General features: G+C 38.8%; 1 protein-coding gene and 1 long non-coding RNA gene across 4 annotated transcripts in view; one reads left to right on the forward strand and one right to left on the reverse strand.

Moving 5' to 3' along the window:
- Positions 1-15,732, reverse strand: part of bmpr2b (bone morphogenetic protein receptor, type II b (serine/threonine kinase)) — a 66,476-nt gene extending 50,744 nt beyond the window's left edge. The window contains exon 1 of one of the 3 annotated variants that reach the window (XM_042730989.1): positions 14,806-15,731. In XM_042730989.1, the coding sequence (XP_042586923.1) occupies positions 14,806-14,884 (79 nt within the window). In that variant the 5' untranslated portion in view covers positions 14,885-15,731. Of the gene's footprint in view, positions 1-6,273; positions 6,498-14,805 lie in introns of those variants that run through there. The other 2 variants (XM_042730991.1, XM_042730990.1) reach the window with 2 other exon arrangements.
- Positions 6,829-11,734, forward strand: LOC122138460. Its single transcript, XR_006155582.1, has 3 exons — positions 6,829-6,966; positions 8,113-8,354; positions 11,600-11,734. It is a non-coding gene; the product is annotated as an uncharacterized LOC122138460 (long non-coding RNA).
- Positions 15,733-15,781: the final 49 nt, after the last annotated feature.

Here is a 15,781-nt window from a genome sequence, read left to right on the forward strand (position 1 = left end):
CGCTGTCATTTTTTGGCAGGCAGTAATGTACAGAGGAGCATACTTTTATCGCATATTATAATGGAGACAATTAGCCTCTGTGCTCTTCCGTGAACAGGAAGTATGTATGATAACAACGATAAATAAATTAACACACCATAAATGGGTGACTAGTCGATTTGTGAGTTTCCATTGTAATTTATATTCATTTTTTCTAACCAAATATATATAAATATATAAAGAAGCTATATATATATATATATATATATATATATATATATATATATATATATATATATATATATATATATATATATATATATATATATATATATATATATATATATATATATATAATCTTACCTCTGAAAAGAAAGAAAGTGAAAGTGATGTGACACACAGCCAAGTACGGTGACCCAAACTCAGAATTCGTGCTCTGTATTGAACCCATCCACACACACCGTGAACACACACCCGGAGCAGTGGGCAGCCATTTATGCAGTGGCGCCCGGGGAGCACTTGGGGCTTCGGTGCCTTGCTCAAGGCCACCTCAGTCGTAGTATTGCCAGCACGAGACTCGAGCCCACAACCTCGAACCCACAACCTTAGGGTTAGGAGTCAAATTCTCTAACCATTAGGCCACGACATCCCAATTTGACTGAATAATTCACATATCAGTGCAACAAAATCATCACACATCATCTCTAATATTGCCTGAGTCAAAGCCTATTATCAAAATGATTGGCTACTATTATCTCCCATAATTGTCTGACAAGCAATCGCTCTTAGACATAAGGCATCTGTCGCCGATCACTGACAAACAAGAAGCTTGTATCACGCTGTTTTTGCACATCCCCAGTTTTGATAGTCTGTAGGTCACACACAATTTCCTACCAAGCATTAGTCTACTGATTCACAAGTAAACATCCTGTGCCAAAAATGAACACCAAAAAAAAAAGGTCTGAAGAGAGATGAGACTCAACAGAGAGAGCAGGTTTAATTCGCAGCTGCGTCAGGCCCAGTACCGTAAGCGACTGCTCCTCCTGATTGACGACGCTGAATCTGATTACGTGCCAGTACCTTAACCACAAACACAGCGGGCTCCTTTTTACACCCTGCCCACCTTCAACATCCACATAAACACGCTCTTAGACACCTGTCGTTTGTCTGCCTTTCAATGGGCAAGACGCAGGCTTAATCCTGCCGATTCATATTTCATGTGTGCCAATGAGATGAGGAAGTAGAAAAAGTCAAAGGAAAAAAGTCAAAACCAAAATAAGCTCAGCCGTGTCCTTTAAAGCACAACGGCACCATACAGCACCTCGTCCTGATGAGGATTACAGCCAACAGCACCTGGAGATATACAAAACTCCCCACCTCGTTCCCTCCCTCCATGTAAGTTCCCAAGAAATACTGCACCGACTCACGTCTGAGTGGCTGGCAGACTTCCAGACTTCGGTAATGCACTAATGAGTATTTGGAGACTCCCCTCAGCATTGCAGATGCCATTTGGGACATGAAAAAAGACAAAAAAAAAACAGGGGGAGAGGAGAGAAGAAAACATTGGCTGGCCTGCTGGCCCCACAGACAGAAACTACAGTGACTTACTGTCAGGCTGTCCACTGACGCTTATTTACAACACTGACAGACACGTACATTCAACGTTTGTGACGTTACATTAACAGCTCGACATATGCCACTGCTAAAACACGCTAAACAAACACACACCACACAAAAGAACAAAGACTTGGTGATCGGCGCCAGTGCAGCAAACATAAATCGCAAGCAGGATGACGTACGCAGACCGTGACACACTCCACCGAGAGCTGCAGAAATAAACAAAAATCTCATAAACACACTTGGATAGCACAAAAGCAGCGAAGCGGCCCAATGCCTTATCAACAGAGCTGGAGAAGAGGATCAAAACACAGGGAATAAACAAGTAATGAAGGAAAACAGAATGAATCACACAGCGCGAGTCACAAGTTATATTTCTTCCTCACTTCGACACCTTCTCTCATTTCAAGCCCAGTTTTCTCTTTTCTCTAACTTTTATTATCTCCAGCTTGAGCAAAAGGAACTTTGAGCATTTTTTCACCACAGAAACACAAACCAACCCTGGCCTTCCTTAATTTTTTTTTTTTTTGAGACTTTCTTTGACAGTGATAGTTGATACAAAGGAAGTGACAATAAAGTTGACTCGTATCCAATTCAAACTTCTGTTATCTGTACGCGAGGAACAAGTCGATGTGTTTGGGTGTACGTGCTAACCAATAGGCTACAGCTCTTACAAAAAATAGCATGTTTTTATTTCTCTCAGAACAAAATGTATTGGTATTAGGTAAAAAAAAAATAAAAAATAAAATGAATTCCAAAAACAAACTACTAGATTACAGTAAAGAACATAGTCTAGTTTACAGAGTAACTCATATTATGTCTTAAAAGGCTATCCAGTGCCTAGTTGTTTAGCTAGCATTAGCATTATAGCATCACTGTTTTTTACGTACTTTAAGCTCTGATACCACAATGTTATACACTGCTCTCCCATCTCCTGTGTGGCTCAGCATCGTCTCGAAGTTTATGTTAATGACACTATAATGTGTTTTACAGAGTGTCTACAATAATTAATTTCCTTATCTGTCCAACAAAAAGAAGCAACTTGAGCTTCACTACTCAGGGATTTTCTTCGTCATCAAATCATCCCACCTTGTGTAATGTTTACACTTTTTGGCTTTCTTCAGCTCTTTTCTGCTTCTTCAGCTATGTGGGTGCTGATTCTCCCATCGATTCTGCTGGTTAACCAATTTTCATTGTTTAATTTTCTCTCTTTACATCAGCAAACAACACTACGTTACTAGCGTTTCTACAGAAGTTGCAGTCAATGAACATGAGGATTCTCTCTGACGTTTAGTGACTGTCATGTCATTTTAACATGGCAAAATACTCCAATGACTCTTTACAAAAAGACAACTTAATTTCTAATGGGTAAACCTTTTCACAGTGGTGCCAAAATGCACCTTTAAAAATAGATTGGGCAATACAAGAATGACGTTATAGCAAACTCAACATCTGGATATTAACCAACTACAATAAGCTTCTCTGACGAAAAAAAAAAAGTTATAGATCTGCAATTTGCTTGTGATTGTTGAATACAGAAACTACAAAACTATAATGCTGGAATGATCCAGTGGCTGAGGAAGGTGGTCTGGCGAGGGGTAAGACGCACAGACTCTTAAGATCTGGATGAGGTGTTTGGGCAATGAAGCTGTCGGCTCAGCAGGAACCGCTGACACATCAGCAGACTCACAGCTACTGCAGTCTTCAACACACTCCACCATTACAATGACCTAAAACAGCAGTGGATCCCTCTCCCTGTGTGGATCAGATGTGAGGGAAGAGTCTGTCCTGGCTCTCTGTGGACAATGGCAATCATTATGTCAAAATTAAGACATGAGAGTGAGGCTCTTTTCACACAACCACTCGGCAATCAACAAGTACATATTGGCTTTGGCAAGAAATTGGTGAGTTCCTCATTAGTTGGATGATTTTTTTTAGGAGGAACAGCAACATAATACATGGTTGGAACTAAATTGAAACTAAAATGACCCTCAGTGACTGATGTTGTTTTAATTTTTTTTTTTCCAGAATTCCAGATATCGACACACACCTCTACAGACCATTACTCGCATTAAAGGTGCAATCACATTTTGACAAAGTTACAGATAAAAAAAAAAAGTCTATTGTCAACAGATGAAGCACCATTCACACAAATGTCACTTTCAAACCAAGCAGCTTTCTGTTGGTTAACAATGCAAATCTGTGTGACAAAAACTGAACCCGTTGCAAAATCTTCCCAATCATGTGGATTCCTATTGAGCCATCAAAACACATGTATGTGACTAACAAAACTGCAATGTTTCTTGACAGACAGATGGATACAAGCTCATATATGATGCTGTAAATGACACAATAACCTGTTTTTCACAAATATGCAAGGATGAACAGCTAAATAATAGCAAAATTTAAAGAAATACAGAACAAAAATATTCTTAAGTCTTATTTAAAACCATAGTACACATTTTGTATTATTTTAATTAAAAAGTATATATTTTTTGTATATTTTTAAAACTTAAAATGTATTTTTTATATTTTAAAAATTACATTTTAAAATGCAAATAATATATTTTCATTTTCAGTAATTACTTTTTAAATGCATTTCTCACTACTGCAAAGTGGCACTGTTTTTCCATGTGACATAGGCCTATTCAACTAATCAATAATGAAACTTGTTGATTATTATTTCATTATCCACCTGATTTCATGTATTAGTTTTTGCGTCCATCATTGCTTCATTTGCATTGTCCTGTACGTTTGGTAGAGAAGAGAAGCTTGTGTGTTTTTGCTAAGGTCACCCAAATCTCCATCATGAGAGAAACACTGAAACAGATCTCAGATCAGCTGCTTGCAGTAACGTAAATCTCGAAGAGATTCTGCACTTTCTAATCCTACTTCCTGAATAGAAGATGGACTAAGACCATGCAGATCAGACCACAGCTCAGCCAGATGGCGTCTCGGTCTCCGTCTCCATCCATCACGCCCCATTACAAGGCCCAGATTAGCAATCTTCAGACTTGTTTACTTACCACCAGCAATGAGGAAGTCCAAGATTATCTGTACAAAGGATCAGGAGGTTTGTGAATGCGGTAGGGGGAATTAAAACTCGCTGAACATGCAGTAACCACAGGCCTTCGCTGTCACTATGGGAACCTGCTGCGAGAAGATCCTACTTCATAAAAAAAGAAAGCCACGGCTAGCAGAGATGACTGCAATGACTGTCACTAAGCGACTGGCCCTTTCCTCGACAATTACAGAGAGGGACAGTAATTAAAGACACTCCTGCACACCCTCAAGCTAATTAACAAGGTGAAGGACCTTGATACATGAGTGCCGCCACATTCCTTATAAGCCACATGGCTGGTCGTGGAGATACGAGGAGAGGACACTTACACGACCGGACAGAAGACAAAGCAGGCAAGGCCTTGTAAAACAATACGGCTTCAAGACAATGCCAACAAAAGAGGCCACAGCTGTGCTGCAAGTCATACGCTGCATAGGTCAATGACGTGACATTTATTTTCAATCTATTTCATTTAAAATTACATGCATACAATGACTTGAATATAGAAGCTGATATAGAAAGTAATTTTTACTAAAAGCTATTAGATTGTATAATCAATCTCATATTAGATGACTGATGTTGAATTTTAAGTGTATATTGTAACTGTTAATTATGGAGTAGTGTGTACTTTGATGCTTGTAACAAAGGGGTGCAGTATGGAATGCAGTATTTTATTTTTATTTATTTTATTCATTTATTTATTGTGTGGTGAGCTCTGCTGTGACGTGTGAATGTCCCTTTGGGATTAATAAAGTCAATCAAATCAAATACACATCTTCAATGATTAAAATTAATTTTTGACTTTTCGGGAGCAAAAAATATATCACATTGCAGATTAAAACTAAATTAAATTAAACTAAATAAAATTAATATTCGAAAAACATATACCAAATGAAGGCTGAAAAAACAAAACAGGAAATGACATCATAGAAAGGGCTCCTGCAGACCCTCATGACTGTTTGTCAAGATCCATAATTCTCCTAAAATATCAGATCATTTGAACTCTTTATGACAATGCAAGATTAGTTCAGGTAGTTCAATGTCACATGGTGCGACCCAAAAACATAATTCATGAATTAATAATAATAATAAATGTACAAAAAAAAGCAATAACTGTGTGTTTAAAACATTAAGAAGGAAAAATAAAATATATATTACTACTTTTTACACGATGGTTACACCACATGACATTTTTTGCCATCTAGCGAAAACTTTTGTTGAAAATGCTATTAAAACTTGTTCAAAACCATATGAAACCAACATGAATACAAAAAAGGGCAACTCGATTACCCTGACATATCAATGACTTGTCTGACGTTTAGTTTCACTTTTGTTTTTGGCCATTGGTTTGACTACCACATAGGCTGTGGAAAGAGGACACGTACTATCAGCACTACTCATGTCTACAAACTCCTGCTTTCTAAAGTAGTTTGGCTCGAGGTCAAGCCACCGACGGCAGAGCTAATGTTGATGTTAAATGTGTCAACAGTCATCTTCCACGGGGAAGAAGCATGTTTGCTCACAAACCTCACATGAACGTGAGAGAACTACATGAAGTGTGTTCATAATTCAGTAGAAACTCACACGACTTTAAAAAAGAGTCACACAAAATTTACCTCAAAACGAAGCCATATTAACATGCAGCCCAGTCCATTCATGCACCGACAACTACACGGCAACCAGATCAGGGGTGTTTAACGGCCGACAGGTTTGTCTACTCCTCACTTTTTCCACTGGCTTTGCTCGTCAGGTTTGCCGTGTGACTGTGGCGGAGGGCAGCTCGAAAAGCTTCGGAATTGAGCCTCTGACCACAGAGAGAGCCGTGCCAGGATTTTGAAATACCCCTCCACAAATACACCTCCCCCTCCCTGCACTGGAGTGGCTATGACACTCGCCAAGCTGTCCTAATGCAATGCGGCTCAACTTTGTGGGCTAAATTCTACTTAATGCCCAGCTTCGTCCAACTCAAAGGTATTTACAAATCAGGAGAGGAGAGTGCAGGAAAGGAGATTTCTTTCGTCTCAGCTTGATTTGTGCAAAACAAATGGCAGTGCTTGACATAATAAAAGCACTCACTTAGAAATATTATGCCATTTTGTACAACCCACACCATTTTAAATACAATTTTAAGCACCTTTCGACGTAACAAATCAATTCATCAAAGCTGCATCTGTTATTTCACGGCAGAGTAAACTGCTGCGTGGTTCTGAAAGCAGGCGCAACGGTGCTCAAAGACAGATGGGTTGAAGAGGAACGGAGCGATGGACTGAATGTGGCAGACAGCCAGAGGAGAGACAATGCATTTTAATGTGAGCTAGCTTGAGTGTTTGCATCTCAGTGCTCAAAGTGGAAAAAAAATAGGTGCCGGTTCTTGCTTTGATATTAATCGCTGCCAAATTTAGCTTATTAGATTAACTAAATGTTTACTGGTGTTGAATTTAGGCTAATTGGAATAGTATTACTCTATCCTGGGTAGAATTCTAAAGTCGATCAGAATGACAGCAGAAGCACAGTGTTGATAAACACTAGACAATTAATGTACACCTTTATGTTAGAGAACGGGCCATTATTTTATATATAAACATTCGGATTAAAGGGGTCATATGATGCTGCTAAAAGGAACATTATATTGTGCATTTGGTGTGATGAAATGTGTTTATGTGGTTTAAGATTAAAAAAGCACATTATTTTCCACATACTGTACATTATTGTTTCTCCTCTATGCCCCGCCATCTTCTGAAACACATCGATTTTTACAAGGCTCATCTCTCCGAAAAGCGAGGAGTGCTGTGATTGGCCAGCTATTCAGCGCGTTGTGATTGGCCGAATGCCTCAAGCGTGTGACGGAAATGTTACGCCTCAACATATTGTGAAGCCTTGTCCTGCCAGAGAGACGAGACATAAACATAAAACCAATTATTAACATGATATAAACATGATTTCTAGTTGTGTCTTCTTTTGGAAGGCCAAACAAAGTAGTTTCGCTTTCACAGTGAAACACACACCGTCAATACGACATGGAGGCAATAACAATACTACAACGAGAATAAAAGTTACGCCTTCTTTCTTTGTGTGAACATCTGGGCGGTGTTATGCAAATCTTCCCACATACTGACGTAGATATGTGGGGGTGTGTTAGAACGAGTCATTTGGGGGGGTGTGGACGAGTCTCAACTTTTATAAAGAATATCTCTTTGGATTTGCGACTTTAGTCTTTGCAATTTTACAGATCTTCTTTATTTACCAAACCAAGAGCTTGTAACACTCCAAAGAGAAAGGAAAATTTGAAATCGCATCATATGACCCCTTTAACATAAAATCATTTGCACTGCATGCCTGATGAAATTATTTAAGTTCAATAAATAATATCACCCAAGTCATGAGAAACATTGTCAAGTTACTGGTTACGAACACCTTAATATCCATTCTTTCTCTGAACTGCTTACCCTCTGTAGGGTCGTGGGAATGCTGGAGCCTATGCCAGCTTCTTGGGCCACAGACGGGGAACACCCTGGACACCCTGGCCAGTCCATCTCGGGACTCACATGCACAGACACCTAAGGGCAATTTATTTTGTCCAATGCATGTCTTTGGATTGTGGGGAAAAAACAGCATGCGGAAAAACCCCACTCCAACACAAATGGAGAACATGCAAACTCCACACAGCCATGCACTTCCATTCAAACGATTGTGGCAGGTAAGATTTTTTTATGTTATCGAAAGAAGTCTTTCATGCTCACCAATGCTGCAAATACAGTAAAAACTGTGTTACTGTGTAAGATATTACCATTTAAAATAACCATCTTCTATTTGAATAGAATTTAGAATGTAATTTATTCCTGTGATGGCAAAGCTGAATTTTCAGCATCATTACTCCAGTCTTCAGTGTCACAGGATCCTTCAGAAGTCATTCAAATATGCTAAATACCATCATGAAATGCTGGATGGATGGTAATGAGCAACTAAGTTTCATAATAATCTACAACATGTACCAATTTTAATGACAACAGTCAACACTTTGCAAGACTAAACAGTCTGCAAGCGATTAGAGGCGCATAAAAAGAACAAGATCGAAATGAGATCCGGAATAGGGTTTTGCCCCCCGAAGCAATGTGGAGAACTGCAAAGGGGCCACATTACATTCCTCAAGTGAAATTATTTTTCAATTAGTGTGAACTGCGTTTGGAAGAGGGGGAGACTATCAGAGGAGGGGTCTCAGATTCAATCAGTTCAGCTGTGTAAATGTGTGAGGGGGGTTCGGCGTCACCGCAAGGGAATGTCTCTCTCTCTTTCTCTCTCTTTCCTCCCCCAACTCAGCCGCCTGGCCCTGGAGCCAATGAGAGACACATTGTTTAGTCTAAATCCTGCTAGTACAGGGCTACACACTCTAGACCCCCATCTCACAAATGGCAAAACATACAAAAAAGCGGAAATGCATTTCAAAAACAACTGAGAACTTCAATAACAGAAAATCTATACGTTTGCTGCTTTATTTTCAAGTGTCACGCTACGGACAGCTGTATATATGTGATACTCGCAGCATGAAACACAAACGCCGAGCTGACATGACATGCAATACCGTGCTGAGCAGTGCCGCACACACGCAATGCACACATGCATACAGTACACCCATACTGAAGCGCTATCAGAGTACAAATCAAAAAACGTGGAAATGCTTGACAGAGTCAGACGACCAACTCCCACTTCCTGCCCTCCCCCACAGACAGACGGGCAAATTCCTTAAGGCCGACAGAGCTCGCAGACGCAGACGGGGAGGGGGGTAACACGTAAGACACAGGGCAACAAACACACCGCTGCGGTGAGACCACAGTGTGTTTCAAAGTAAAAGAGGAAATATCAAACAGCGTCACGTCTGTGCTAATTTGTGCTCGTTTTATTATTCCGCGGAGATAATTATCTTTGCTCATCAAACGCTCAAATTAGAGTGACGAAAAACCTCAAAGGAAATGATATTAAGACCAGACGTTTGAAATCATATATCTGGGTAATTACAGAACGGGATCCAACGTCACACTTCCCTGTGTGTTATTTTATATTAACCCCTTCAGCATGATGAAAAGAAAGAAATGTGAAAACCAGAGCACCACCTTCAAGTAGCAACAGCAGCAGATTCTTACAAATAAAGAAAAAGCACAGCATGATGGGATCAGATGGTAATACTAAAGATTTCTGACATATACTGGGTGAGGAGTTAAAGACAGAGATGGAGCAAAGAACTATATATTATATTTTGAATAAAAATTAATTTGAATAAAATTATCATTAAGCCTGGCCTAAAATGATGTGTGTATAGTAGAGTCAAATACTAATGACCTTTTCTCTTCTGAGAAACACAAAAGAAATTAATTTATCACAGGCGGGTAGTGGTGTTTGGTTGAATTTGGAGTATAATTTATTTTTTTCTATACTACAGAAGTCAATGGGGACCATCAACTGTTTGGTTACACACATTCTTCAAAACATCTTCCGTTACATTCCACAAAAGGAAGAAAAATTATACAGGTTTGGAACAGCTTGTTAATGATAATGATAAATTTTCATTTTTGGGAGAACTACCTTTTTAAATTTGTGGAAGATAACTTTTTGATTTAAAACTTTAATGCTTTTAAAAATGTAGTTTAAAAAATGTAGTGTAAAATACTCAATAATAGCCTATTAAATATCGCTTAACAAACGCTTCCATTTTTTTACTAAAATTAGTTTACAAATAAAAATTAATTAGCCACTGCAGACCCCCTGTTGAAGACCCATGATATGATGATTGTTATTATATTCTTGTACAACTATTTTTATATGGTTTTTCCAAGGTATCTTCAAGAATAAATGGACATACAAAGTTTCCCATTTAAAAACCACGGTACTGTCATCATGATATATGTCCAAAACAAAAAACAAAACAAAAAACATGGTCATCATGGTACATGTCCAAAAAACATGGTACTGTCATAACATATGTTCCAAAAAAAAAAAAACACACGGTATTGTCATGGTACAGTACTGTACTAAGTTAAAAACATTAGAACAATTGCTAATATTGTTGGTTTGTGTATAATAAATGTATTATAAACTTGTGTTATAATCCTATTATAAACTTCAAAGTCACATTGGATAGAATCATGTAAAAATGGTATTTAACTGACACCAAAAACATTTTTAAACATACGGTTTTGTATAGAAATTAACTTTTTTTAAATTACGATAAACATGCAAAGCCTGCAGAATTCAGCCACTGTATATGAAATAAGCTGCTAGTTTAGCAGCAAGGTCTGATACTGTGTCCAAGATAAGACTTAAGGTCAAGACGTGTTTCTAACATGGTGCACAGCCCATTATCCAGTAATTGATGCACAGTACTGGATGCTCCACAGAACGTCCTTGATCAAGAACACAATATCTCTCTTCATGGCCCAGCTATAATCTCATACCACGGCCTGTCGTATCTAAAAAGTGCCGATACTGCGTTTGAACTATCACCAGAGCCTTAATGGTCATGTTACACATATGCGAGTGTGTGTGTGAGTAATGAGTGCTGATGGGCTTAGCAGAGTGGCAAAAGATCCATAGCTTCGTGCTTTCACAGGGGTCACAGACGGGGTAATGACTCTCACACACAGCACAGCCTCCCCTTCATCTTAATCTTTTCCATGCTCGACACACCATCCTCTCGCTGGTTGGGCCCAAGCCTAAAAGGCAGCACATTACGGCGCTAAACTCCTTCAAGTGAAACTAACTACCCGAGTACCTGTCCAGGGTCTAACTCCGATCTATATCACTGTGGCAGCTCCTAACAGCTTTAAATTTTGCTTGTGATGAGCCCTCGAACCAGTTCACCTGCATGGTTAGACAAGGCCACATTTTTAATTACTGTGTCTGTCTCCATTGTAACCTCATTGTGTGTTCTTACCTCTGCATTACTCACAGGACATGTGGGTTTGCTGGACACATGATGGTGGAATATGTGACCCCAGAAGGATTACTTTAGCTAAGGAGATTCAGTATGGCGATGACGCAGAACTGAAAGGAATTTGTTAAGAAGCTTTCATTCTAGAGATGGACTACATGGGAGATGTGAATAGGCCATTTCTATTGGTGTGCCCACCAATGGTGGGGGTGGGGGTTTATTAGACTGTAAATGAAACTGAAAATCATAGTTGAAGTGGTGACTCATAATAACTGTTAAAAAAAAAAAAAAAACTGAATTAACTTTTCCATTTCTCAGAAATATACTGGGGTTAACTGTCTGGATTAATATATGGGGAATAATTTATGGACGCACTTGTTGCACTCAAAGACAAAAACATTTAAAATACTGACAAAACAAAGAGCGCTACCAACACAACATGTATCATTGAAATACCACTGGACTGTCATACCATAGTATTTGAATATGGTAAACATTCAGTAATGTGGATCATGTTATTGCCATCTAACACTTTACCCGATCACTTTATCATAGTTTACTTTACAGTATTGTAATGTAAAAGTGACAATCAGATAATTTTTTTTTTTTTAAAAATGTGGTGCTTTGTGGAATTACAAATCCTGAGTTTTGAAATGCATATGCTGTATATAAATCCTGCATATTCCCAATAGGATTATTCTCTGTCTTACAATCATGCTCTCCATTCAACTTCAAGATGCACTCATCAATGTTTGGGTTATATTTTACTGGCTCTTATTCGTCCCAGTGGTCTTGGACTTCATACAGACAAATCAACATTGACAAGCTTTTCTGTTTCTCATCAGAGCTGCCTGGTTGACTTTTGTTGTATTCCTTTACAGTCATCTACACTACTGTTCAAAAGTTCAGGTTCGGGAGATTTTTTTGTTTTTTAAAAGAAGTCACTTTTGCTCACCAAGGCTGCACTTATTTAATAAAATGCAGTAAAATCAGTAATATAATAAAATATTATTACAATTAAAAATATCAGTTTTCTATTTGAATATAGTGTAAAATGTAATTTATGATTTGGGCTCAAGAAACATTTCTGATTATTTTCTATGTTGAAAATAGTTGTGCTGCTTAATATTTTTGTAGACCCTGTGAAACATTTTTTTCTGAATGCTTTGATGACTAGAAGTTTCAAAAGAACAACTTTTATTTCAAATAGAAATTACAAATTTTTTTTTTTTTTTTACAGAACTTTGAAATTGTGAGATATTTGGTCATGTGATCTCAACATGGCAGCCTCCATGAGGGAGCGACCCACTGTATGTAGAATAAAACAGCTTCTTCTGGGCTTAATATGACTGGAATCTTTTTCTAATGCAAGTGTACAACATTTTAAACATTTTTGTCAAATGATCTAATTTCATTATGAAGACTGGGTGCACCTTTAAGGGATAGAACACTGACATTTTTATTCTTCTCCTCCAATCCTCTCCCTAATCTACTGTACTAGTGAAGAGAGAGACCATTATCTCATCGAGGTCAAGGCTGAACCCAAAATACATTCCCAGCCATCAGCAGTGAAGTTAGCACACATTAAACACTAACCCACCCACAAAACTCTGTATGTCATGTGATTAATGCTTAATTAGGGAAAAGGCTTGAATGGATTCTTGCACACAACATGGGGAAATAATATCCATCTACCACATTCCTGCAATGTTTTAGAGACTTTTCAAGGGTCTCAAAACAATCGATGGTACAATATCACATGCTTCTGATCTGATGACTAACTGCATATCCATAACAACGCAGTAAACAGGCTCTAATGGCCGACACACAGCATGGTCGATCTGATCCATATAAAAGCAAGAAGCAAGAAACAGACATCAAAATGCACTCTCTGATAATGTATGTGATTTATACACACAGTCTTATTTTCAACCTGGTGTGGCACTACACTACTGCCAGGATTTTCATACAAAATAAAATTGTCCAGTCAGTGCATAAAACAGACATCCAACAACCTGAAAAACATCTGATTATGAAACCAACCATCATTTTTTTTCTAATTATCCCCAAAAGCATCTGCTTGTGTAACTACTGACCAGTGCACTGTTATTGAGTTTAAATAGAGTAAAATAGACAAAGAAAAACACCAGTAAAGTCATTACACTGACATCAAACTAAAAGACATCACTGGCTAAATTTTCTCTTCAAATGAACCTACAAGTCTAGATTAATATACCAGGAGACTTTTTTTTCTGATGCATTAATTGTATTCAAAGACAAAAAATTTTACTCAAAATACAGACAAAATAAGAGTAACAAAGAAAATCCACTGATTTTAGGGCATGTGCCAGGATAGTACCATGGCAAAGTTGTGTGTAAATACCATAATACAGGTAATAATTCAGAAACATGGACCATAACGATTACCATCTGACACCATCACTGTATTTTGATACCACAGCTCAACGATCTACTTGCTCTTACAGTGATTTGGGGAAATGCAGCTCACCACAGTACTGAGGTGAAGACTACACAAACTAACTAACCTATTATAAAACCTGCTCTAAAATACATGTGAATGTAGATTCTGTACACTCTTAAAAATAAAGGTTCCAAGAGGGTGTTTTTGCAGTGATGAACCATAGAAGAACCATTTTTGGTTACCCAAAGAACCTTTCAGTGAACAGTTACTAAAAGAAACATTTTGAAGAACCTTTTAAAAATCTAAAGAACCTTTTTCGACTATAAAGAATCTTTTCTGCATTTAAAAGGTTCCATGGATGCTCAAGGTCCTTTATAGAACCATTGATGCCAATACAGAACCTTTATTTTTAAGAGTGTATAACCAATGGAAGTTAGGCATATATGTGCAGGAACAATCTGCTCTAACCTTTCTAAGTAGCACCTGCTTGTGTAACTTTTGACCAATTCAAAGTAAATGCACTTTGGTTTAACTACATTAGAATAACTCACAAAAGACACTCTTCAAGCCATAATACTGACACTGAAACTAGATTCAACACAACACATCTCTAGGTAATCATGAACCGCAAGACACTTCTGACAGTTCACATTTGTACAGTGAACCGATTCAGTTCACTTCACATTACAGCGTCCATGCTACAACGCGTGATTCTAATGAGCATCATGCACAAATACTGTAACATGGACTCTGTAATACGGATACATATTACATAAGTTAAATGTAAATCTGAAGCATATTTACCAGCCACAGCACTGAGCAGAAGCCATGTGCACAACCCCAGTGACAGCACCGATGTTCGGTTTAGGATCCGCACTCTCATCCTGATGATGGTCCTGGTGCTCCTGTATGGGTTCAGCTCCAAAAAAAAAAAAAGTTCCAGTAGATTTTTTTTCTCCCTCTTCTCTATCGACCGAAGTTCAAGCTCATGTGCTCGGAGGGAATAGTCCGAAATGAGACGTGCAAATGAAGGTTTGGAAGCAGTGCATGACTTTAGACGCCTTTGGGTTAGTGTGTGCTGTGATAAATAGTTTATAAACGCATGTTCTCCATGCTGCCTTGGAGTTTGAGCGATTATACTTCATGCAGTGTATGTGATCCACTTCCTCGCAGCTCTTCAGCCCTCTTAAGAGAGGTCTCAAAACCTGCAGCGATCGCGTTTCGGTTGTTATCGGTGTTTATAAACAAGATTTAGTTTCGATGTATTTGGTTCTGGTCCAGATGCCCGAGCAGTAACGTTATCTTAATATGGGTCAGGTTTCTTCGTGTCAGTCCGCTTCAGTCGATGTTTAGCTTCACAAGCTGATGACATGTCCGACATTTCCCGGCTTTATCTGGTTTTATTCCTGCATTGACGCCAAAATAATGTGTCTGAAATGAAGCAAATCTACGGCAGAAGGCGTCGAGCACATCAAGCGGCCGAACAGGAGCGACATTAAGTCCGATCCAAAGCGACAGAGGCCTTTAATAAACAGCGCAGCGAGTCTCAGTCGATGGTGGTCGGTGAACTGATCGCCGGTCAGGGTCTGTTCGGGTAAATTAGCGCATTTCTCCCGGTGTGGATGATTATCGCCCCGCGGATCGCGTCGAGCTCCCACGGCCGCCCTCGGTAACTTCAGCTCCGCCTCGAGCAGACAGATGAAGGGCAGCCAGTCCTCCACCCCTCCTCCCTCTCTCCCCCTCTCTCTCTTTCTCTCTCTCTCTGCCAAACCAATTCAAT

The sequence above is a fragment of the Cyprinus carpio genome, chromosome B9, assembly GCF_018340385.1.
Source record: "Cyprinus carpio isolate SPL01 chromosome B9, ASM1834038v1, whole genome shotgun sequence".
NCBI classification, from domain to species: domain Eukaryota; kingdom Metazoa; phylum Chordata; class Actinopteri; order Cypriniformes; family Cyprinidae; genus Cyprinus; species Cyprinus carpio.